At 35.7% G+C, this 24,155-nt stretch overlaps 1 protein-coding gene across 1 annotated transcript in view; it reads right to left on the bottom strand.

The window, feature by feature from the left end:
• ACSS3 (acyl-CoA synthetase short chain family member 3) overlaps positions 1–24,155 on the bottom strand; it is a 140,479-nt gene that overhangs the window by 40,785 nt on the left and 75,539 nt on the right. Inside the window, exons 8-9 of the mRNA XM_087814519.1 lie at positions 10,636–10,787; positions 1,604–1,707 (exon numbers count right to left, since the gene is read on the bottom strand). Coding sequence (XP_087670645.1) covers positions 1,604–1,707; positions 10,636–10,787 — 256 coding nt within the window. The remainder of the gene's footprint in view (positions 1–1,603; positions 1,708–10,635; positions 10,788–24,155) is intronic.

Genomic DNA, 24,155 nt, shown 5'->3' on the forward strand with positions numbered 1-24,155 from the left:
GCATAGTCGACTTTAAAGAGAAAAAAATATTCTTTCAAGCATTTGTGTGAAGTCACTTTCATTTGGTCAGGAAAAGACAACCATCTCGAAGGTGACAAGAGATTCTTCTCTTTCAGGTTAGGAAAATAACTGTTAGAAGTTTCCTGGTGAACAGGGGTGCAGAAACTCGATAAATATTCTTTCTTACAGAGGCAATAATTCTTTATTTGTTTTTATGTATTTCTATACATAGCATTGTTCTTTCTCCAAATTCAGTCTTATCTTTTTTATTTCCTAAATAGTTAGAAATCTAAATTTAGATAAGAAGTTTCTCCTATACTTTGCAAATCAAACTAAATAGAACTCTTCCTGATTTTCATTTTATTTAAGAAATGTGTATTCTTCTCTGTTCATTTATTTTATATTACACATTACAAAGGATATAGAAAACATGTTTTTCCAAAGAGTAATATTCAAGAAGATAATATAAAAAGCATAATTTATCAGAATCAAAGAGTTCTAAAATAACACTGAACTTCAGTTTTAGTCACTCACTTGATCTTCTACATTATAAACATTTTAAAAATCGGATTTAATTTTTGCAAAGAAGCTTTATTAATTTTTAATCCAAATTTGATACTCCCCCCTTGTTGCTTACAAGATGAGAATTCTGAAAACACTAATATAAAAGGGTTGATCTGATGTGTTGGTCTGAGTAGAACTGAAGTGAAATATGTACATATGAAAGCTACAAGGTTCTCAGAGCTACTCTCAGTGGTTCAGAGGGAAACCCAACAAAATCCCTACACTCAGTAAGGAGGAAAACAGATTCCAAATAATCTACTTACTTTCACATATGTACACAATCATTCCTCAAAAGCAGCAGCAGGAGGTTGTTGTTGGTTTTTAATTCGTACCAAAGCTTACAATCTATCCACTTAATGTGACAATTTGTTTTCTAAGGATCACTTAGTGGGAGGAAAATCGAGAATAAACCAAATAAGTAAATAAATAATTATATATATGTGTGTAGAGTGTGTGCGTTTTGAAGAAAAATACATTTTTCTGCCTTGAATGCTAAGCAGAAATATTCAGTTTTACAGAACATAAGAAGAGAGCCAGAGAACCACAGGAAATCCTCGGAGAGAAACAGTGCTTGTAAAAAAAAACAAAAAAAACCCACACAATTCTTGGAGCAGAGCGCAGAGTGTATGGAGAGCAGAGAGAACAGGGATGAGTGATGAGAATAATTTGAATCAGGGCAGATGATAATGAGGCTTCCACAGCTCATAGGCAATGGGGGTACCGAAGGCGGAATGAATGCTTCAGACACTTCAAAGAAAAATCAGAGATTTAGTGACTTACTGGATATGGGAAATAAAGAGGAGAAGCAAAAGAGGCCTTTGGTGCTTTTCACCTAGGGACCAAGAGAATGGTGGCATCAATATTATTTAGGAAGAGACATTTTTAACAATAAAATAATCAAACAATTGCTTATTTCTACTGAAACCAGAACCACCTGAATCAGTTTGTGTCTATGGTGAGCGCTCAGAATTTCCTCCTACTCTCGCAGCGTTTTTGAGCATTTCTGCAGTATTTATGTACAGGCTTAGAAAATGCTCACCAGTTTGCCACCAATGGTCTAAGACGGGTACTCGGAAGACCTTTTTGGACCATTCCAGGGTCTCCACATCACATCGTTCTCCAGCCACAAATAATGTTTTAAACCTAAATATAAGAGGGAGAATGAATTCAAAGTTATTCTTTGAAAATAAATCTAAACAATTTCATCTACATTCATTTAAACATTGTAAAATCTAAGCACACTAATTCTCTCAGAGGAAAACAGCTGTATTACCAGCATATCATAGTGCAAAATGGTGCAAGGCATGATTTGTTTTGACCCAAATGTAACTAAATACACATCAAGGCATTGAAGAGAGGTACTTCAAAAGTACAATTCACAGCTACAGCTTCTCGGTTCTGAAAAGAGCAGTAGAGTTGATCTTCATAATATATGTCATATTCATCTAATGACCAAAGATGAAAAACCTTTCCTCCTTGAAAATATCTCTGCTAATTTTAGCTCCAAGTTCGATTGCTATGTTCTACTTAGTTCTATACACAAAATAGACTCTCAAGTATCAGCTAAGACAACAAATATGCTCATAAATATGTTGCCCTCGTTTCTTCTTATGCGTTCCTTTGGTAAAGAGTACTCTGATCTCAATCATGTATTTCCCCTATTCCAAGGACATGTGTAGGAAATAATAGACGACTTAAAGGTAAATACCATTATGGCCTTTAAGTTTTAAAAAGGCTCTTATAGAAAGGAAGACCAGGTTACTGAGAGATGAAGAAGCTTTGGCAGGGAGCACCACGCCACAAAATAAAGGATGAGATAGAAAAACAGAATTGACACCATAGGCGGTTCATTGAGAGAATAATTGTTTTTCTTCCATTCTCAATGCGCGTGGCCTGTCAAGAAAAGGACTGTGTGTATGAAGTGAATTCATTATCATCAAAGTAAAAGAAAAATCAAACACATGAAAACCTGCCCGTCCACCCTGAGCAATGTAACACAGCCGCAGAAGACTTACTATACCATTCCCTTACCTTGTATCATCTCATGAAGATTCATGGAGATTCAACATGTATTTCCAACAGCATGCATTTCCTGTCTCCGCTATAAACACGCATCTCATTCCATAATTATTTGTTTCTTGTCTATTTTCCACAGTGCACTGTGAGCTCCTTAGGAGCACTCATCTTTACACCTCAATACTGGTCAAAATACCTTGGAATTTTAGATACTGAATCATTTCTAGAAGCTTAGAAAGATGAAGTACAGAGGTGGGGAGTTGGCAAAGTTTATGTCAGCTTGATTCATTCTACTGAGTAAAAGAGGAGGCATGTCGTTTTGTAAGAGCATGGAAACTGACAAAGGAACAATGACTTGAAGAGAGAAAAGTCCTGGCTATTTTAGGAAAATTTAAACGTATTACATAAAAGTGAAAGAACTAAAGAGGAGCCATTTGGCTTTCATAAACTCAATTAGTAACCTAAGACGCTAAGTCGAGATAGCACAGGTTGGGTGTAGTACAGAAAAGAAGGGATGGCAAATCAGTGTTAACAGGGATGTCTGGGGAATGTAGACTAGGCAAGAGATATGAGGAAGCAAGGTAGGAATAACCATGATGGAGAAAAGTACCAGGAAAAATAGTGAGGTAAGAGACTAGAAGACATGCAAAAGAAATAATAGTGGGGGTCACAGAAGAAATTAAAAAAATCAGTGGAAACAAAGGCACTGTAGAATCAGAAAAAAAAAGCATATAGTTGTAAGAGGGTAATTTCAAACTTTGAGATCTTTAAAATGTGTCTGTTCTGAGGGAGGACAGTGTTTGTGGTAGCAGAGAGAATCTAACATTGAAAGACACTGGAAAAATAAGTGTATTGATAGAGGAATTTATTGTCAAGCTATTAAAAATCCCTCAAGGATGGTGGCAAGTCAAGAGGAGAAAGTCCATGACTTGTTGACTGAAGTTTTTTAAGAGAGCTCTGAGAGGAAGAGAAAGTGTTACATAAATGGCATGAACTCTCAGAGAAGTTGAGCAATTAAACAAACTGATCAAACTCTCATGTGGTCAAATTTAATATCCTCCTTAACTTTTATAAATAACCATGACGCCAAAGGTGCAGCATGGCCACAAGAGTCTCAGTTTGGACATTTCAGGTGTTCAACAGCCACAGTGGCTAGTGGCTAGCAAATGTAACAGTACAGAGTTAGATCTTGACTTTCTGAAGAAGCAGCAGAATTCTAGCCAGGATGGTAAAATTTTTAATTTAATACTATATACACAATCCCTCCTCAAACCGTTATGTCAATAAATTTTTTGCTTGGATCTGTGTGCATGTACGGATGTGAAGTGACAATAAACGCAACAAAGACAATCTGTTACTTAATGTTCATATAAGAAGGCTGTCATCACAACAGCTTTGCAAAATCTGGGATTTGGTTTGGTTTAATAACTTGGCATAGTTACAGGACTTCATATAATGGTGCAAGGTACTGTCAAAAATAATGTTTGAGTAGCTGCCTGGTGGCATATTTTCCAACTACATATCCACTAGGCAGGCTGGGGCCTCATCATGAAGGGACTTGTAGAGCAGTCAAAGAAATTTGGATTTCATCATAAAGGAAGTGAGAAGCTAATTAAAGCCTCCTAAGGATTTTAAACAGGAGAGTGGCTCAGGGGGATTTCTGCTTGAGGAAGATGCCATTGGCAGTAGCCTGGCGGGTGGAAGGAAGGGCAGGGCAGGAGCCCAGGGGGCCCAGCTTTGGAAAGCTGCTGCCCTCACGGGAGAATGGTGAGGACCCAGCCCCAGGCAGGCCTAGGAAAGGAGGCAGAGATGACACTACTCAGGAGGTCTGAGCAAACAGACTTATTACTACAACGCAATTCTCATTTCCTTGAAAATCCTTTTAGAATACATTGTATGTCATTGGGAGAAGAAAACCAACAAATAAACAACAACAAGAATCCCAAACTCTCCAATACTTAATCCTAAATAAAAGTAAAATGTAAGAAAACATGATTGGGAGGAAAACACAGGGATCCATGACAAATTTTAGAAGCAGAAAAGACTGAATGAAAATGTAGCTCCATTGCTTGTGTGCTGCCTCAAGCTTAACAATTTAGGTTAAGTTAAAAATATCATATTGTTTTTGTATATCATAGGAAATTTGAAGAAGGATAGGAATACACACACGTATATGTACATATTAGGATTTTTCTTGCATTTTTGCCATTTATGGCTGTGGGAGGTTTCAAACATAGTTTTGCAATTGATCAAAAATGGAGCTATTATTTGTATTTCATTGAAAATGTAATAAAAGAAAAGAAAATGTGATCATTTTCTAGAGCATATTTTATCTTTTCTACCTCCTTTTGCATCAATAACACATGTGTAATAGAATTTATTAGTCCCAAGTTATTCTTTAAGAACAGGATTTAAATTTCAATAGTTTGCTGTTTGAAAAAAGTAAAGAAGATTCTGTATCTAGATCAACTATATTAAAATTTGTAAAATGATAGGTTTGACTGATGCCAACAGTATAGGCAAAGAACAATCAAAAGGAAGAGGTTTATAGTTATAAGAGGCCACATTTCCATCATCTGTCAAACCAGATTACTTCAAGAGCTCTAGATGGTCCATATAGTCATATGTTTTGTTTATAGAGAAAACTGGAGATCTAGAACTTCAAAAGTATTTATTAATAAAATGATGCAAAATATTATCAATTAAAAATGTTACCAAACACAAAATAATTTTTGGCTAATGAGTCAACAATAACTTGATATTATCACAGCATTTTTATAAGTATTTATTATAATTTTTTATTTAATTTTTGGCATTATTTCCCAGCCAAGTAAATTATATTTAACTAAAGAATTGATTACAGTAATAAACCATGCATTAGCAATGAATTCTCATCTGATGGCAAATTTTAACATTACTTATCTTAAAACTTAGTATTTATTATTATGGCTGTCCATTACAATTCTATTGGATTTTTCTTACATTTTAATCACATTAATATTATTATGGTAGTAATCTTCATGCTGGCACTAAAGCAAAATAGAAAAGTTTGATATTACTTAAAAAATGCTAAAAGTGACAGCTGGCTTCTTTGCAAGTTAGAAAATCCCTTCTATTTCTAATATCAAGATGAGAAAAATTTTGAAATCATTGGTGATTTAGAAAAATGTAAAAGTAGTATAGACAATTCCTTTCCCTGAATACATTACAAACTATCATTCTATTTTTGAATTCAAATTCCTGAAACTGCTCCAAAGTTATTTTATCAATTACATACTCTGAATTATATAATATTAATGAACATAAACATGTTATAAACAAAGATAAGATTTACGAATAAGACATGACTAATGAAATAATTTTAAATTGTTTAATAAACATTTAACCAAATATTATTTAACTCTTAATTCCTCATAGTAAACAAAACCATGCTATGTAATTTGATATTTTTATAACCAAGTGATTACTGATAGAAAACAACTTAGTATAAATCTATAATTAAAAGATAAATTATATGATAACTTAAAGGTAAACTCATGCCTAAGGGTATGGGTTGTTTTCTTATTTTTAAAAGGACATTTATTTTTTTGCAAAAAAAGAACAGAAATATTTTTCGACAGTTTGTCATTAATGACCTTGCCGTTATTTTCATAATAATACAAAGAGATAAATGCCTGTATTGAAAATTCAAATATATATATATTACGTTTATTTTTACAATCTGAAGATCAAAATTATATTTTTGCTTAAAATATTTTTATGTAATTTAAAATTAACCATTTTTTCCATAGCAGATTGACTCTCTTTCTGTGAAGGTTAAATTTACCCATAGTAATTGCATATGTCTTATATCTGTGCATATACAATATGGTAGGTACTAGCCACCTATGGCTATTTAAGACTCAAATTAACTAAAATTGAAAAAAAATAAAATTATAAATTTGTTAGTAGTTTTAATCCATTTCCAAGAGTTTAGTAGTGACATGTGGCTAGTACGTACCATATTATAGAGCTCAGTTTTATTGGATAGTGCTATCCCAGATTATTATAGACTAAATTAAATATCTGGGTGATATTGTGATGATGGTAACAATCATCAATCTACTTCCAAATTTATAATACTAAAATGATAATATACAATATTCAGAACAGGGGGAAAAGGGTGGGGGGAGACATTAATGGAAATGAGACCTATATAACCTTCCCCTAATTTTATGTAAAACTGAGTACAATTCAAGACTGAAATAAAGTTGAAATTAAGCAAAGGGGAAAAAGAAAAATGGTAGTGCTATCAAATTAATTTTAGTCCAAAATGAGCAGGAAGCTGCACAGAAATGGCTAAAGAGCTAAAGATCAATTCTGGTGAAGAATTTCCAGGTAATAAAGTAGGGACAGCAGAAAACTAAAATGAGTACCTTATTCAAGGTCCACCAACTACCAAACAAGTGAAAATTACTCTTTGCTTGTGCCAAAAGAAGTTAAATAAAAATAGATTATTTCAGTGATGTCTCATCAACTCCTAGTTCACATGACAGAACATTATTTTTTGCAGTCAACGTTCCTGTGGTTTTCTCCATCTTTCCTTCATTCTACTTTATCCTACTGCTCCCAATAGAAAACTCAAATTACCTTTTGACAAAATTCTCCACCATTAGGTTCCTGTCATTTACTACATTAATTTTGGCTTCTGTTTAAACGCAATATCCAGAGTTGTGGTTATTATACCAACTGTGTTCATTGGCTTTGGCACTGCTTATTTTTTACATCCACACCATTCCCCTATGTGTATTTTTCCTCTTATAAAAGTCTTTGGATTTTAAGTTCTTTGAGCTTTGTCCATATGAACATTTGCCTATTTTGCCCTCAGTCTCTGAAAGAAAAAAAAATTGTAGTTTGACAATTCTCTTTCAGCACTTTGAAGATCTTTCACAATTGTCATCTGAAAGCTATTGGCATCAGCTTGATTTTCCTCTTTGGTACTCTGTTGATTCGCCTGGTAGTTTATAGATTTTTATCTATAGCTTCAACTTATGTTCTACAATTTCCAAATGGCATGTCCAATGAGAATTTACTTATATTTAACCTGCTTAGTACTTGGATGGCACTTCCATCTGGGATCCATCTGACTACAGCCAGCCTTACCACTCTGCGAATCTATCCTATTTCCAGTCCACTAAATGACTATTTTTTTTAGTTCATCTCCGAAGCTCTGCTTTTTCTCTTTTGTATCAGCTCTCATTGCTACGTAATTGAAAAGGAAAGGCTGCACCAAGTATGAGATACTGTGATATCTTGAATGGAAATCCCAGCACTGAATACATATTTACTAACTTAAGATTAAACTAGAAAACCATAGGAAAATAAACCACTATGATGTGAGGTAAGAGAGCAGTGAATTAGAAAGCAGATGATAATAATAGATAAGACTTAGTCCATGTTAAGAATTGTTTCAAGGGCTTTGCATGAATTAGGTACCTTTTATTTTTATTTATTCTTGTACTATTACTATCTTTATAGTAAAAAACAAAACAAAACAAAACACACAGAGAAGCTATGTAACTCTCTCAAGGTGTCACATGTGAATGGTAGCTGGAACCCAGCTAGTCTTACCATGCTGTACTACCTAGTTCCAACTTTGCCCCAGAGTGGTTCTGCAATCCAGGAATGCTGTTATCACCTCTCTGTGATAAACCTTTCTCAACTGTGAAATAAAATGATTATATTAGATGACTTCCAATCTATTTTTCCAAACTCTAGTCATCTATGATAAAATGAATTTATAGTTCTGATTAGTTGCCTATTTCAGAGTACCCACTTAAATTTGTTTTGAAAGCTGAAACTTTTGGAAAATCTCCAAATTTATTTAAAAACCATCTTTAATGAGATACGTAACACATTTAAAGAGAAAAGTTTGTAGCTTGAAGTGTTCTATAAGGAAAAAAAAAGAAAGAAATCCTGCAAATAAATCATGAGTGTGCAATTATAATATCTAGCAAATGTCAATTCAGTATGTAAGTACGAAATGTTGTATAAGAAGAGTTGAGTTCTGGTACTTGTTCTGTCTTTAAGCCAAACAAAATTTTTCGCATCTCAGTTTCCTTGTTTTTAAAATAAGATAGTTGGATTTCTGAGGTCCCTTTTGTTTCTAACGTTCTCTTAGTCCACAAGTAAGAATTCATTAAAGTAGTTCAGTGAAGGTATTATCTCTGAATATACAAAAAATATATGAAAAGTAAAAGCTGCTTCTATCCCACAAATGACAAAAATCCCCAGGTTTTGTTTGTTTCCTAATTTACCTCTCATAGTAAAGGAAAGTCTGTGGTATTTAGTTAAGAGTGTGGGGCCTAGTCAAATTGCCTGAGTTAGTTTCTTTCCAAAGAGTTACTTAAACTCCCTGGGACTGATTTTACTCATTTGTAAAATGAAGAAAATCACAATTCCTATTTATTGTGATGACAAAGCAAGATAGACATAAACTGCTTATGCCTGGCACAGATTTAAAGTAAATATTTGCACTTATTGTTAGTAGTAAGTTGAATAATTGAGGGTGTTTGTAGTCTTCATTCCTGAATACCTATAAAAAAGCATATGTCCACATCATCATAAATACTTTAGGTGCCTAAAGACAAAGGAACATGATCGTGAGGAGCTAATTCCAATTTCCTTTACGCTAAAATCTGACTCCACGTCTTTGCATATTCGTTGGAAAAGTAATGACTTAATAGCCATTTAGTATTGTTTGATGCTTTATACATTAAGTGAGTTAGAAACGGTCCCTGCCTTCACAGGAAAGAGAGCATGTAAAACGCACATACAAACAGGAAAAGATGATGTGGAAAATGAACAATCTTAGCTTGCTGGTCACACAGCTTAATGCCTTGCAATCAGAATGCTTTTGTCAGTAAAGAGACACTGCAGGAAACTACAGTCAACGTTTCTTCAAAAGCCCTGGAATTGTCTTAAGACATGAAGATTAGACACAGCCTCAAATGTATTTACCAATGTTTGTATTTCTATCCTTTTGACCAAAATGCAGGAAACTTAATTGAAATGTCATAATTGAATGAACAAATAGAGGGTGAATAGGAGTATTATAATAGAGGATTCATTTTATGAACACCTTTTATTTTTAAAAGAGAGTATTCTTTAGATGATAGGTAAATTTGGATGTAAACTCAGATCTATTTTTTCATAAAATAAAAAACAGAAGAAAAGAAGAAACAAAACCACTGACCCTACCCAAATTGCAAGCTCCTTGCTTACATCTGCAACTGGTGTGCGCCATCTCTTTCTAACTCCTTCTTTGGGCCATGGCAACATAAAATTCATAACATCTGGCTTTTAACTTGAAAAATACCAACTTAATTCAAACACACTTTCTGACTTGAGAAAACTATAAAATCTCTTCCTTTAGTTTATGATAGCAGTGACCTATTTCAAAGAGGTTCCATGAGAATTGATGCTGGAAACTGCCTTGAAGGTACAAACTGCTATAATTATCTTCGGATATACATATCATTAAGCTAAAGAGGACGTCAATAAGCCAGCAGAAAAATACCTAAACTATTCAGAGCACATTATTATAAAACAATAAAAGGTAAGTTCCTTCACTCTTTCAATAAAGGCCCTTTGGGCTATAAAATTCATATTTTATCTGTATATGTGAAATAAAATAATATTTTTCTTCTATTTATTATTTTATTTTCAAAAGACTTATGTAGATAGGTATAGGTGATATAGATGATATAGAGATAGAGATAGACATACATATGGATATATAGGTATCTATATCTATATAAAATACATATATATGCACTTTAATTCATAGCCAGCATTTTACTTTCAGAAAAATACAAGCAGGGTGGTTTTTAAAAAAGAACCATCTGGGTCATATGTACACTGAAATAAACATGATACGGTATATACAAATATCCCTGGTACAGTTCGAAGCCCAAGTACTGGAAAGATTCCTTTAGCACATTCTTGGCAACATTCAGAACCCTCCGGTTTGTTGCGGAGGAGGCGCTGCAGCGCCGGCGCCCCCGCCCCCGTCACCTGGTCAGCGGGTACTGCCTGCCCAAGGCGGCGCCGGGGTCCTGCTGGCGGATGGCTCTGATGGCCGTGGGCGCGGTGAAGAGCGCCGCCACGCCGTGCTCGGCCAGCACGCGGAAGTACGCGCCCGCGTCCGGCGTCCCCACCGGCTTGCCCTGCAACGAGAGCCGCCCCGCCCGCGTGAGACGCCGCCGCCGCCGCCGCCGGCCCGCGCGGGCTCCCGGCCGGCTCGGCTTTGAGGCATCCCCCGTGCCCAGGCCTCGGAGGGCCGTTCGTCTCTTCACAGCGGCCTAACAGCTTTTCAGCCTGCAGCCTTCCCTTTCTCAAGTTTTGAGAGATAAAAACCAAATATACATATATATATACATATATATACACACACACACATAGATGTATATATGTATAAATAATTCAAATTAATAGTATCCAACAGTCTTCTATTTTACAAGAAATTAAGTACACAGCTTTGTATGGTAGGCTAAATGAGAGATGCAGGGACTAGTAACTGCTAACATCTTTTTTTCATGGCCCCTATTAAAAGTGGCATTAATAATTCTAAAAGTATTTGAGAAGAGAGAAAAACCTGGAATGACAGTAATTTCTGAGCAATGACCTTGTCAGTGAAATATCTCACTCCAAGGAAAGCAACTTCTGTGAATTAAAAACAAAAAATCCAATAAGATATCCCCAAATGCATGTTTTCTGCAGCCTCAAAATAACATTTTACATGTCCAATGGAAAATCATGCATAAAAATCTAATAATTTTGACAGACTACGCAATTAAAAAGGACACAAGGCATTTTTTAATCTATGTTTCTACAAAGTGGAAAATGAGCATGTCATTTAAACAAATCAGTAATTCTGCCAAAATTTGAAACGACCCACAAAAATCTATCTTGGCTCAGCCAGACCCTTTATTCTTCAGTCTACTCTCGTCTCTGCTGCTTCTTCCTATGTTTCTAAAGCAAGGTGCCTGGAATGTTAATGTGTGTTATAGATGTACCATTTCCTAAACTTATCTGACCACAGCTCCCATCTGAGCACCCCATGGATCTTACGTTCTGGAAAACACACTTGGGAAACACTGAGCTAAGGTAAAAAGATGGAAGAACTTGCTAGCAGTAAACTCAGAGATCTCCCCACAGAGAATAATAAATGACTAGATAATAATATGAAGCAGACCATAACTGTCCAATAATACAGATTCACTATCCACTTCTAATTGGATCTTTGATAGGGCATGATTTCAATTTTACTTTTATTTCTCATGGTTGCTCTTAATATTCTTTAATGTAATTACATTCAATAAAAAACAAAACAAAAACCAACCAACCAAACAAAAATCAACCTCTTTAGGACTTTCTTATGTTCTATTGCTTTTTCTCTTGTTCTTTTAATACCAAATTAAGTATTTGTTGCAACTAGAAATTTATTTTTTATTATCCCCACTATCCCAAAACACTTGATTGCAATTTCATTACCACTTCATATACAGATCAACACACTGACAAAGTATACAACCTGGCAACTCATGTACATAATTTGACTAACAAATTTTGAAGCCTTAAGCACATCAGTCTAAACATGAATCAGCAACTTTATTCTTTCTAAACAAGCAAGGTAAACATCTCACTTTTACTTCTTTGATCTCTGTTAGGTTAGGCCCTGATCAGTTTCTTGTGTACCAAGATTGTGACTTTGGGAAACAATCTCAATCGAATAAAAAGGATTTGTCAGCTGACCTTATGCAATTGACTTGCCATATTCTTGCCTGCTAAATGAGAATAAATCACTTCTCCAATATTTCCTCAATAAGCTAAAAGCACTGAGATAATATTTTAAAGTAGTTTGACCTCCAATGGAGAAAGATATTTTATAGCCAATTGAAGTTGAATTCCACTACAGTGCCAACGTCATGGGACAATGATAATGTACTCACTAAAAAATGACATGAGTGTCATAATGAAAAGACTATCCCATAATAACTACTACATAGATGGCGCAATTTGATGTATTTTACAGTGCCTTCAATTAATTGTGTCTAATGACAATGATAATGACAGGTTAAGTATTAGAAATATTAGTTTAAGATGTTACCATGTTTTTTATAAATAATATAAAATTATAACCACTGTTGCATTTCTGACATTGCACCAAACAAATTTTCATCAATATTATGTTTATTGAGCATAAAAATCTGATAGCATACTATTACTATTAGGACACTGAAAGATAGATCCATAAAAGTTTACAATGTTTTTTGAAACCTAGTTGATCTCAAGAAGGTTCAGTTGCTTTGCATTTTATCGTCCACTCCCAAGAAGATCATTCAAGGCTATGAATATAATGTTTCCCTACTTTAGAATTACTTTACTATTTATATATTTCATCATTTTATTTTTTTAAGGACTTCCATTTGATCTCAAATCTTAATTAAAACATGTTATGATATATTAAAGAAATTGTTCCCCAAAACAGCTGTGGATTAATGCAAACATTAGGTTCTGAATAAGCCTAACGCAAACTTAGGTAACACTATGCACACAGAGCAAGTTCTTTCATCAGAGACCAACATTCACATAAAAACAAGTCATACTAAATTAGGTAGTGCTAATATATTTATTCAGTTAATAAATATTTATTGAGCATCTACTATGGGCTAAATAATGGGAATAATTTTGTGAACAAGACAGGTAAGGTTCTGCTCTAGAGGAACTTATGTTCTAGTAATTATGGTTGTTTGTGTAAGATAAAACTATTAAAAATTACATAGCAGATGGTGCAAGCTATTTGTGTCTAATAAAGGGAAGAAATACAGTAATAAACACAGGACCCATACGTTCTTAACAACTATCACCACTGGTAGCTTTAGAAAACTGAAGCAAAGCGTATAAGCCTTTTTCATTATGTTCTCTAACTGAAAGTGACTCACTGACTTACTGATTATATTGAATACTCTTCTCTCCTGCCCTCTTGCACATGCACAGGCTCCTGTACACACACAGGCACACACACACTCGTAGGCAATACCACCCTTTTACAATTCTTTTATAAAGTAACCAGTAGCACACTAATTATGCTGAGCTGCCTGGGAAAAAAATGACACTAATTTCAGAACTTGTATATTCACTAAGGGGCAGGAGCCCAAATACTATTCAATTTTAAAATGAGAAAATTCTAAGATTGTTGGGATTTTTAACAAACACCATATATAACAAAAGTAGTAATGAGACTAAAAGGTAAAAGTAATTTAAAAACTCTTCAAAACTAAAATTCATGTCCTTACCATTGTTTTTATTTTCTTCCCCTAAAGTCTACCCTGTTGGTTGCTGCCTAGAAAACAAAGGCAGAAAGCAATTCTGACAGTGGAAAGCAGAGATTATAAGCTTTTAGCTATTATAAATCGTGACTTTCTTACATCAGAGGTTTATAAAATACTAATCACTAATATTTATAATGTGGCTAGTGATGTTATAAAGCACAGAAAACAAGACAGTTACCAAATATCTTAAAATTAACTTGCACTTACAATTTTCTACTACTTATAATTCAATGTGTTAATATTAACAGACCACAGATGAGAAGTCCTGAGTCAAAAACACACACACAGGTAAATGTCTTGACTTCTCACATAATTCCCAGTGAGATTAAGTTTTCGACACAGGACAGTAGTAGAATATAGCCACTAAAGCAAAACAAAGATATCAAACACTAGAGCTAAACCTTTGAACAAAAAGTCACTTTATTATTAATCCTATAATTTTCGTTTATCTAAGGCTTGGAGCCAAAACTACTTGTGGTTTCTCAAATTTTGACATAAAAACTTTTAAGTCAACTGCAGGTTTTGCCTCTTTTTGTGGCAGAATTAAAAACACACCTGGTCTTTTTTTTTTTAGAATACTACTGAGAATGCTACCAGAGACATGTTTCTATAGCAGTCCTGAGGTGAAGACAGCAACGTCCTTCTGGACCAGTCCTAAATTTCATTTCAGCAGACAGGCGCAGCAGTGTCGGTTTATTTTGGAAGAGGGATGAAACTGGTAATGACATTTGCTGAAATTCCTACTGCATGCCTCATGCCTCTATCAATGGATGAGAGTCTGCGTAGACAACATCTAAACTTGAGGATGCAGTTAGTGAAAAAAGCAAAATGTAAATAGTGTGCGGACCATTTGTACAATGCCCTTTGTATGTAAAAAGGAGAAAAGACACTGCTTATGCATGAATGAACTATTGTCCACATAAGCTTGACTGCTTCCCAGTGAGGGAAATTGAGCAGCTGGGAACAGGGGAGTGAGATTTGCACTCTTTACTCTTTTGGGAGTTTTGAAATATGAACCAAATGAGTCTATAACCTCTTTTAAAAAATGGGCTTTTTCTTCCCTAAAGTTCCTCTCTCAATAATTCACATTAGCATGCTCAATTTTAAAAGATTACTGTTGTTTTATTTTTTTTTCTTTTATTTTTTCCATCACCATTTATCCCCTCTATTCCCACTTCTACTTCCACCCACCCTCTCACCCCCCTGCTAAAGCTAGAAGGGATAATTACCCTAAGTCTTAGGACTCCCAGCCCTGGACTTTGTGTTACTAAGGCAGGCTCCCTTTTAAAGAGTAAAATCCTACTTATAAATACAACATGATGACTAAGAATTGCTATCAGACTGGCTTCCTTGGTTATTTTCTAGGAATTTCCCTTCATTCCATTGGCCTCACCTGTGAGGATGTGGTGCCGACTTGACTACCTTCATCTAACCCACACCACCATCTAATCCATGCAGTAGGAATTCAGCAAATGCCACTGCCAGTTTCACCCCTCTTCCAAAATAAACCGACACCGCTGCGCCTGTCTGCTGAAATGAAATTTAGGACTGGTCCAGAAGGACGTTGCTGTCTCCACCTTAGGACTGCTATAGAAACATGTCTTTGGTAGCATTCTCGGTAGTATTCTAAAAAAAAAAGACTAGGTGTGTTTTTAATTCTGCCACTAGAACTTCTTGGGATGCTTTTGAAACGTCTCAGTGCCTGCCTAGTCCCCACTCCCAGAGATGCCAATCTAACTGGCCTTGAGTTGGGGCTGTGCGCCCTGAGTGACTCTAATCTATAGCCAGGATTGAGAACCAGCGTTCCTTAGACACTAGGCACTACCTGACACTACATTAGTTGCCTGCTTGCCCTGGTGGATGAACCTAGAATCTAACACTGGCTTTTGCTGGTTTTCTCTGTTATAAATAAATGAGCCAATCTAAATATTAATAAAAAAATATTCTGATAACTGCAATTCGATTATACTGAGAAAATAATTTGAGAGAAGTGCCTCATTCTTTATGCTTTGATCTATAAACCAGACTTTAGACTAAACATACATATCATGAATTGCAGGACCTAGCACCCTGAGTACAACTGCCATTTCTCCAAAGACATAATAACCTTTACATATTTGCCTGGCCCAGCAGCTCCGTCTGTGTTGCCCAGAAACCTTTAAAGCTATCATTCCCATCAGGGGTTTTAGTTTGGTTGTATGACTGCTCAGGAGGATTTTATCTTAATATTTTAGATGAAGGGTTCCTGACCTGAACTTCAGTTGAGTTCATCAATATTCTGAAATTTTTAAAATATGTGTACATACTTATTTTCCTGGTGAGAGAAGTCAATAGCTTTTGTCAGGTCAGGAAAGGATTCCCTGACATAAATTTTTCTAGGTATATGAAAACACAGAAATCCCCTTTGTGTTTGGCTCTGAGAAACAGCTTGGATGATGCTCGAGTGCAGGTGGGTATGAAGACCATAACATCTGTTCATTTTCTTCTCCACAGGATGGATGTTGCCTTAGTATGACGCATTTAACCCACTCCCATCAAAGGGCTACAATTGGACTAAAACACCAAAAACCTAGTGGCCAATCTGAGGTCCCAACCAGCCTGTCTTCTCCCTCCTATTAGTTGATTATATAAAATTGCCACTTTCATTAAACAAAACCAGCCAAATAACAGCAATTTTACATGGTTTAAATTAATTCTTTCTATAAGCTTTCTAGATTGACAATCTCTCTTTACTATCTCCTGCATTGTATTGTATAATTGAAACTTTCTCAGAAAGTAAAACTTAAGTATTCTCACCAAAAATAAGCAAATAAAATAATAAATGAGGTGACTGACATTTTAATTACTTAGATGGGAAGAATGCTGTCATGATGTATATGTGTATAAAACCAGCATGATTTACACCTTAAATATCCTACAATTGTTTGTCAATTATACCTCAATAACGTAGAAAAAAATTTAAGAAAAAGAGATCTAGCCCTTTCGGTTTGGTTCTTCCCCTGCCTTCTCCCAGCTCTGAGAGTTGACCATATTGGGCCTCACGATGAGGCCACTCCCAGGAATAGGCCATTGCTTCCACTTAAGTCATAAGAATGTACCTATCCCACTAAAGAGATGCTTAACTCTGAAGTATTGATGCCAAGTAAAGAAGCGGAGCACTGGAACTGGTAATTCTGCAGACCCAGTATTGAGCTAATTAGGGACTCTGGCATATTTACCATTCTCAGCAGTCACAGGGAGCATTTATCACTAGGAGAGCTGGTAGCTCGTGGCTTCCAGCTTTCATCTCTGAATTCCTCCATGCTGATGTACAATTGCTCTGCTCTCCTATACTATAAGGACCGATTAAGGTTTTCTTTATTCATAGTGAATAGTGAGACACTGCTGTAAGCAGAGAAATTAAACGGCTTCTTGCTTTATTACACTTCCAGATTCCTGCCCAGAAAATAAAGTGTGGCTACTCCCTACGTATACTCCAATTCAACCTGAGGTTGTAAAAAAGCCTGGCTCCTCCATACCATCAAATGAATCCTTTACATAAAACAGTCTTCAAACCTGCTCACATTTCCCCATGTTAAAAACAAACACGCACAAACAATAAACCTTCCTATAAAATTGCTCTCATAAAGGTGGCTAAAGGCACCTCCTCTCCAAAGCTCTTCGGTTGCTGCCCGACCAGACTCTCTGTAGCACTCAGCACTGCTGATCCCTCATCTCCCGAAACACCTCTCCACTGGTCTTCAGGACACCTTCTTGCTTTTCTGATTCTCCTACTGACTCTCCATTTTCTCATTCTCAATTTCTCTTTCTCAGTCTTCACCTCTCTGAGTATCATCACCACCTTGGGGGACTGAAATTATTAATTCTTCTACATCACAAATTCTGAAAGTTTTCTGAGCTTCAAACCTGGTTCCCAGCATCATGCGAAGGTCTGAGTAGCACCTTTAAACTCAACATTACTAAAACCAAAAGTGCCATTTCCCCCAGCACAACAGTTGTTGCTCTGGTGTAGTACTTCAGTTGATAACTGCCATTATATCAGCTGTCCTAGCTGAAGACATCAGGGCTGTGTTCAGCCCCGTTTACCTCTGCCTTACAATATCCACCTGAAACCGTGCCATCCTGCCTTCCCCTCATGTTCAGAGCACTGGTTCTGGCCATGTAATTTGTACTTCTTAACAGCTTCCCAACTGTTTGTCTTTAAAGTAGAGCAAGAGAGCACTGACTTTGGAGGGAGAAAACCTTGATTCAAATCCCAGCTCTGTCACTCTTGGGCCACTGGTTATTTCATGTCTCTGATCCTATTTCTGCTGTAAATAAGGGCTTAAAATATTTGCCCCATGAGTTTGTAGAGAGAATTAATTAATTAAGGCCTTGTGCATAAGTGCTTAGAAGAGTTCCTATTACCCAACATTCAATCAATAATAGCTATTTTATGATTTATACGGTTTCACTCACAAAGTTTTCTTTGTCTCTTCTAGTCCTAAACTTCCCTTAAGGGACCGGTGGACATATTTTGAACCGGAGTGGCATCCCGACTCCTCCATTTACAAGCTATGTGACCTGAAGCAACTTATTTAATTTCTTTGATCCCCATTTAGTTCCAGCATCAGAAAACTGTATCCAAACAGGTGCGAGAATTAAATGTAGAGTATTTATCACAGGCCACGGCTCACTGTAATTTGTGGAAATTTTTTCATATATTCTATACAGAGTAAAAAATGTCTTAGTCTTGATTTGTTTGCTTTCTGTCCTCTACATTGATCTTAATTCTTTAAATATATTGTCTGCATTTTCAGCGCAAGGAGTGAATCTGATTTTTATCTTGTTTCCCTATCAGCCCCTAGCAAGATGTTGAGCTACCATAGGCACCAATAAATATTATTGACGGCACTATGACAATAGCTGAACTTGCTGGCTCCAACATAAAACACAGGCACACATAGGGAAAAATAAACTAAAAAATAAATATCTTTGAACAACTTGGTCATGTGAGAGAGAAATCTAAAAGATGCTGGCATCAGCTGTACAATCTTTTCCAATTGAGAAAATCACATTATATGGCCTGAGTCATCTTTTTTTTCCCTTCCATACATACAGTAAAACACAGTTGCTGATATACTAGATTTAAAGAAAATCATTTTCCATTGCATGGAGGGGAAAGCAAAGGACTGGGATGTGTGCCTACTGAATGCACCCGTTAGCAACGCTGTGGCTACTAGTCTTAAAAAGAAGTGACATATTCCTCTGCCTGAAAGAAGCAAACCTCTGTGTCCTTGAGAAAGGGAGAATCAAATTGGCAAAACAGGGAATGTAAGTGAAAGGACAAAAATCCTTGTAAAAAGAAGATGACTACAATCCAGACAGGTAAAATTACATTGTTAAAATGAAGCCTGGGAGGGACTAAGAATTCAGAGGATCCGTGTGTGGCAATTACACTGTAGGGTGGCTTCATGGGGATTATAGATCCAGTGCAGCCCCGGCAGAAGCATCGACAGGAGTAGGTGACTTACGCACTAACCATACGCTGGGGGTAATTTAACAAGAGCGTTCAGTACAGAAACAATCTGGAAGTGGTTCTTACCCTCAGTATTCTGAAACACGACATTTTCATACTTGGAAATGGCTTACAGTTATGTCTGTGAATGTAAAGCGATAATAATTATTCATATTTTGCAAATATGTGTGAAATATGTGTGTATAAATAATGCTGTCACATTTTACTATACATAATATACATATATACCATGTTTCTTTGAAGATTTCAAACTCATTTCACATACATTATCTTATTTGATTCCTATACAAATAAAGGAGAGTGTAGAACTAATTTTCACACTAATTTATGAAGAGAGAGAAGACAGGATTATATCTAAACTATTCCTTCCTCCTACGAATTCAGGAAAAGAGCATTCAATACGAGATTATCAGACTGAATATTCTAAAGTTTCTAAAAATATATATCCAGTGTAAAAACTAGTAATGATAAAGCCCATCAAAAAATAAAAGTGAAAGGTTATAAATGTTTGGATAACCATGAAATGTTATTCACACATGAAAGACTTCAAGGCCACTCTTTTTTCGCTCACCAGTTCCACTCTCAAAGAGCAGATTCTTGAGGGGAGAGACCACTGGGTTATTTCCCACCTCTGCGGTTCATTCTTCAGAGTCAGGAACAGCAGGATCAACACATCCCTGTGTGCGGATTCTTTTGCCTGGTGCTTAGAAGAGAATTAATGGGCTCCAAAGGGAGCTGCTCCAGTGCTGTGATGCCTGCTTCGAGTTGTGAGGACAGAGGGACTTTGAAAGAAGAAATGTCGAGTGTCTGAAAATTCAAACACTGTGGTGACTGGATCACATGGGAATGAATGGTTGGTGTTTATATTGTAGAATTTTATTCTTGGAAAGAATAAATTCATATTTTTTAATAACAGTGGCTTATAATAGCATTTATTGTATTATTATATCCTTGCAGCTACTGTAAGGGTGTTTCACGGATTCACCCATTTAATGCCATATAAGAAAAGTACAATTAATACTGATATTAATAAATGAGTGCACTGGGGCTGAGAAGCAGTTAAGTAACTTGTCTGAGGCCAAACAATATGTAGACATTTCAGGAATCATAGTATGGAAGTCTTAACTGCTATGCTTCCTCTCAAACACTAAAATTTTTCACTAATTAGGAATAAAACCTTCTTCGCTAAATGCATTTAAAGAGTCAGCTCCACTCATTATGAAAAGAAATTGGAATAAACTCCAGAGTTAAAAAAATTAAGACATGTTATCAAATAGTATTTATTCTAGAAAAAGAAAAGCAATGGACTTAGAGCAGATTCACAGAACTACTGAACTGGGAGAACATGTCTCAGCCCTCTAGTTTTAATGATAAAGAAGTGGATTCTAGAAGAGGTTGAGTTAGTTTGCCTCAAGTTATATTGGTAGATAAAAGCAGAGCAAGACTAATAACACAGATATCCACATTTCCAGTCCAGTGACTACGCTCCCATACCACAATTCAGAACCTTAAATCCTCTACTTCTTCGAACTAATTTATTGCCCGAGAAGGCAGATGCAGTACATATCTTCAAAGTTAATTGTTGAATTATTAACAGGCAGCCATCTGCCCTGGTTAATCTAGTGAGCATACTCTGAAGAGATTATTGAAATGGTTTGCTGCTTAGAGTTAACAATTTGTGAAATGCAAACAAATATAAAATGAGAACAAGCTTTCATTCTTTGAGGACTTTCAAAGAGACTGTTATACATAAAAATGACATTGGCTACATCAGGATCAAGTATACTGACCAATTTATTATGTATTGTCAAGCTAGATTTAAGGTGACCAATAGCTAATATTTCATTCTAGGTAATAACTAAGCCAAAAAACAGTAACCTGATTTTTTTTCTTAAAGTAAAATCTATTTTTGTGTCTTTATTTGTTGTTTTTTAATTTACCTTTATTGTTGAAAGTACTACATATGTCCCCTTCCTCTACCCCCCACTGACTCCCTCCACCCCACACTCCTACCCCCAGGCCTTCACTGCACTATTTTCTGTGTCCATGGGTTATGCAAATATGCAAAAAAGTTCTTTGGTTAATCTCTTCCTGTCCTCCCTCCCCCCTTCCCTCTAAGATTCATCAGTCTATTCCATGCTTCCATGTCTCTGGATCTATTTCATTTGTGAGTTTATTTTGTTCATTAGATTCTACATATAAGTGAGGTCATGTGGTACTTGTCTTTCTTTGCCTGGCTTATTTTGCTTAGCATAATACTCTCCAGGTCCCTACATGCTGTCTCAAAGGTTAAGAGACCTTTTTTTATAGCTGTATAGTATTCCACTGTGTATATGTCCACATCTTTTCTATCCACTCATCTACTGATGGGCACTTGGGCTGTTTCCAGATCTTAGCTACTGTAAATAGTGCTGCCATGAACAAAGGGGTGCATATATTCTTTCTGATTGGCATTTCAGAATTTTTAGTATATATTCCTAGAAGTGGCATCACTGGGTCAAAAGGCAGCTCCATTTTTAAATTTTTGAGGAACCTCCATGCTGTTTTCCATAGTGGCTGCATTCCCACCAATAGAAGGAGATAAAAGTGAGCAAAGGATAGAGAACCTGTTTGTGTATTATTTTTATATAAGAGCAGTTTTATATCATTTTCACAAGCTTTACTGAAGTATAATGAACAAATAAAAATTGGATGTATTTAAGGCATACTACTTGATGTTTTGATGTGTACACTGTGAAATAATCACCACAATCAAGCTAATTAATATATTCACCACCTCATATAGTTACCATTTTTCCTTTCTTTCTTTTTTATGGCGATAACACTTACAATCCACCCTCTTAGCAAATTTCAAGTATATAATTCACTATTGCTAACGACATCATATTACTGTACATTAGATCTCCAGAATTTATTCACATTGAATAACTGAAACTCTGTACCTTTTACGTCTTTCCACTCAACAGCAGAAAAATACGTATTCTTCTCAAGAGCATATGAAACATTTTCCAGGACAGGTTACATGTTAGGCCACAAAACAAGTCTTAAATTTAAGAAAACAGAAATCATTCCAGGTATCTTTTCCAACCACAATGGAATTAAACTAGAAATCAGTAATAGTAAGAAAACAGAAAAATCCATAAATGTATGAAAACTAAACAAAACACTCTTTAATAACTATTGGGTTAATGAGGAAACCACAGGAGGATTTTTAAAGTATGTTTAGACAGATAAAAATGAAAACACAACCTACAAAATTAGGAGATGCAACAGAAGCAATACTAAAACCGAACTTTATAGCAATAAACTCTGACATTAAGAAAAAAGATCTTAAATAAACAAACTAATTTATACCTCAAAGGAACTAGAAAAAAAGAAACAACTAAGAGCAAAGTTAGCAGAGGACAGAAAATAGTAAACATTAGATTAGAAATAAATCAAACAGAGAATAGAAAAAAATAAAACCAAGAATTTTTTTTAAGAAGATAAAATCGAAAAGCCCTTACCTAGACTAACTAGGGGGGAAAAAACTCAAAATCAGAAACGAAAATGGGTGCAGTATAATGGATGCCTCATATATAAGAAGGATCATAAGGGACTATAATGGGGAGAAGTTTGTCCGGTAAGTTGATTTTTTCCTTACCAACACCACTGCCATTGTGGGAGCCTGGGCTCCAGTATTATGCAATTGAAATATGTGTACAAGGTACACATTTGTACACTGGTACCCGAGCAAAAATAAAGAGATATGCAAAATAGAAGAGAGAGACCGGAAAGCGTATCTGTGTGTGACCACCGTTCACCAACACACACAAGTGCCCACACATACATCGCAGGTTCTTAAATTTGTTTATAAAGCACTGTTTCATTCCTCCTCTTGGACAAGACCACTATACCAAATATGTCCCTGCCCACATGCTGTTGGGGATAGGTCTGTTTGAATCTGCTCCATTAATAAATTTCTGAAAAGGTACTGTTGGTTTTCTTCCTCTCAAAAATAAGAACTGAATTCTTCTTAATTGGTCTTCATATTTTAACTGGTCAGTCCAATTTGCCTTCAGGAATTGCATACGATGAGTATGTCCAGTTCAATGAACAAAAGTAAATCTTTGCTTATTAAAAAAATATATAACCTATTACTTAAGTTGTTTATGAAGTTCACTGGTGAACTAAAAAAATTACTTTTTCCTCCCTCAGGGAAAAAGCCTTTATGTAAAAATCAAGTTGTTGTGTTTTTTTCTGATACCTTCATTCAGGTATTTATTTAACAAATATTTATTGAGAGTCAGGTATGTGTCAAGACTAAGGCTAGGAGCTGAGAATTAATGGTGAGCAAAAACTAAGATGATTCCTTCCTTGGAAGAGTTTAGAGCAAGGAGCAAAATAAAACAAATCAGGGATCCTATAAACTTATGTGAAACTTCAACTATGATACAAGTAAGAAGGAAAAAGTGAAGGTGCTTAAGAGATATTATGAGGATATTTGACCTAGTCAGAGAAGTCAAGGAGGGCTTCCTTGTGGAAGTGACAGTGAGCTGAGATCTAAAAGATCAGAGGAATACATTGAAGGCAACAAATGGGCAAATTCTTATAGCAAGAATGAGCCTTAAGAATAGCTTCAAGAAACTCAAAGACTGTTGTGTCTTCTAGAAGGGAAGTGAGTGATTATGAGGGAGAAAGTG

This window comes from Miniopterus natalensis, chromosome 2 (assembly GCF_054644295.1).
Source record: "Miniopterus natalensis isolate mMinNat1 chromosome 2, mMinNat1.hap1, whole genome shotgun sequence".
NCBI lineage: Eukaryota > Metazoa > Chordata > Mammalia > Chiroptera > Miniopteridae > Miniopterus > Miniopterus natalensis.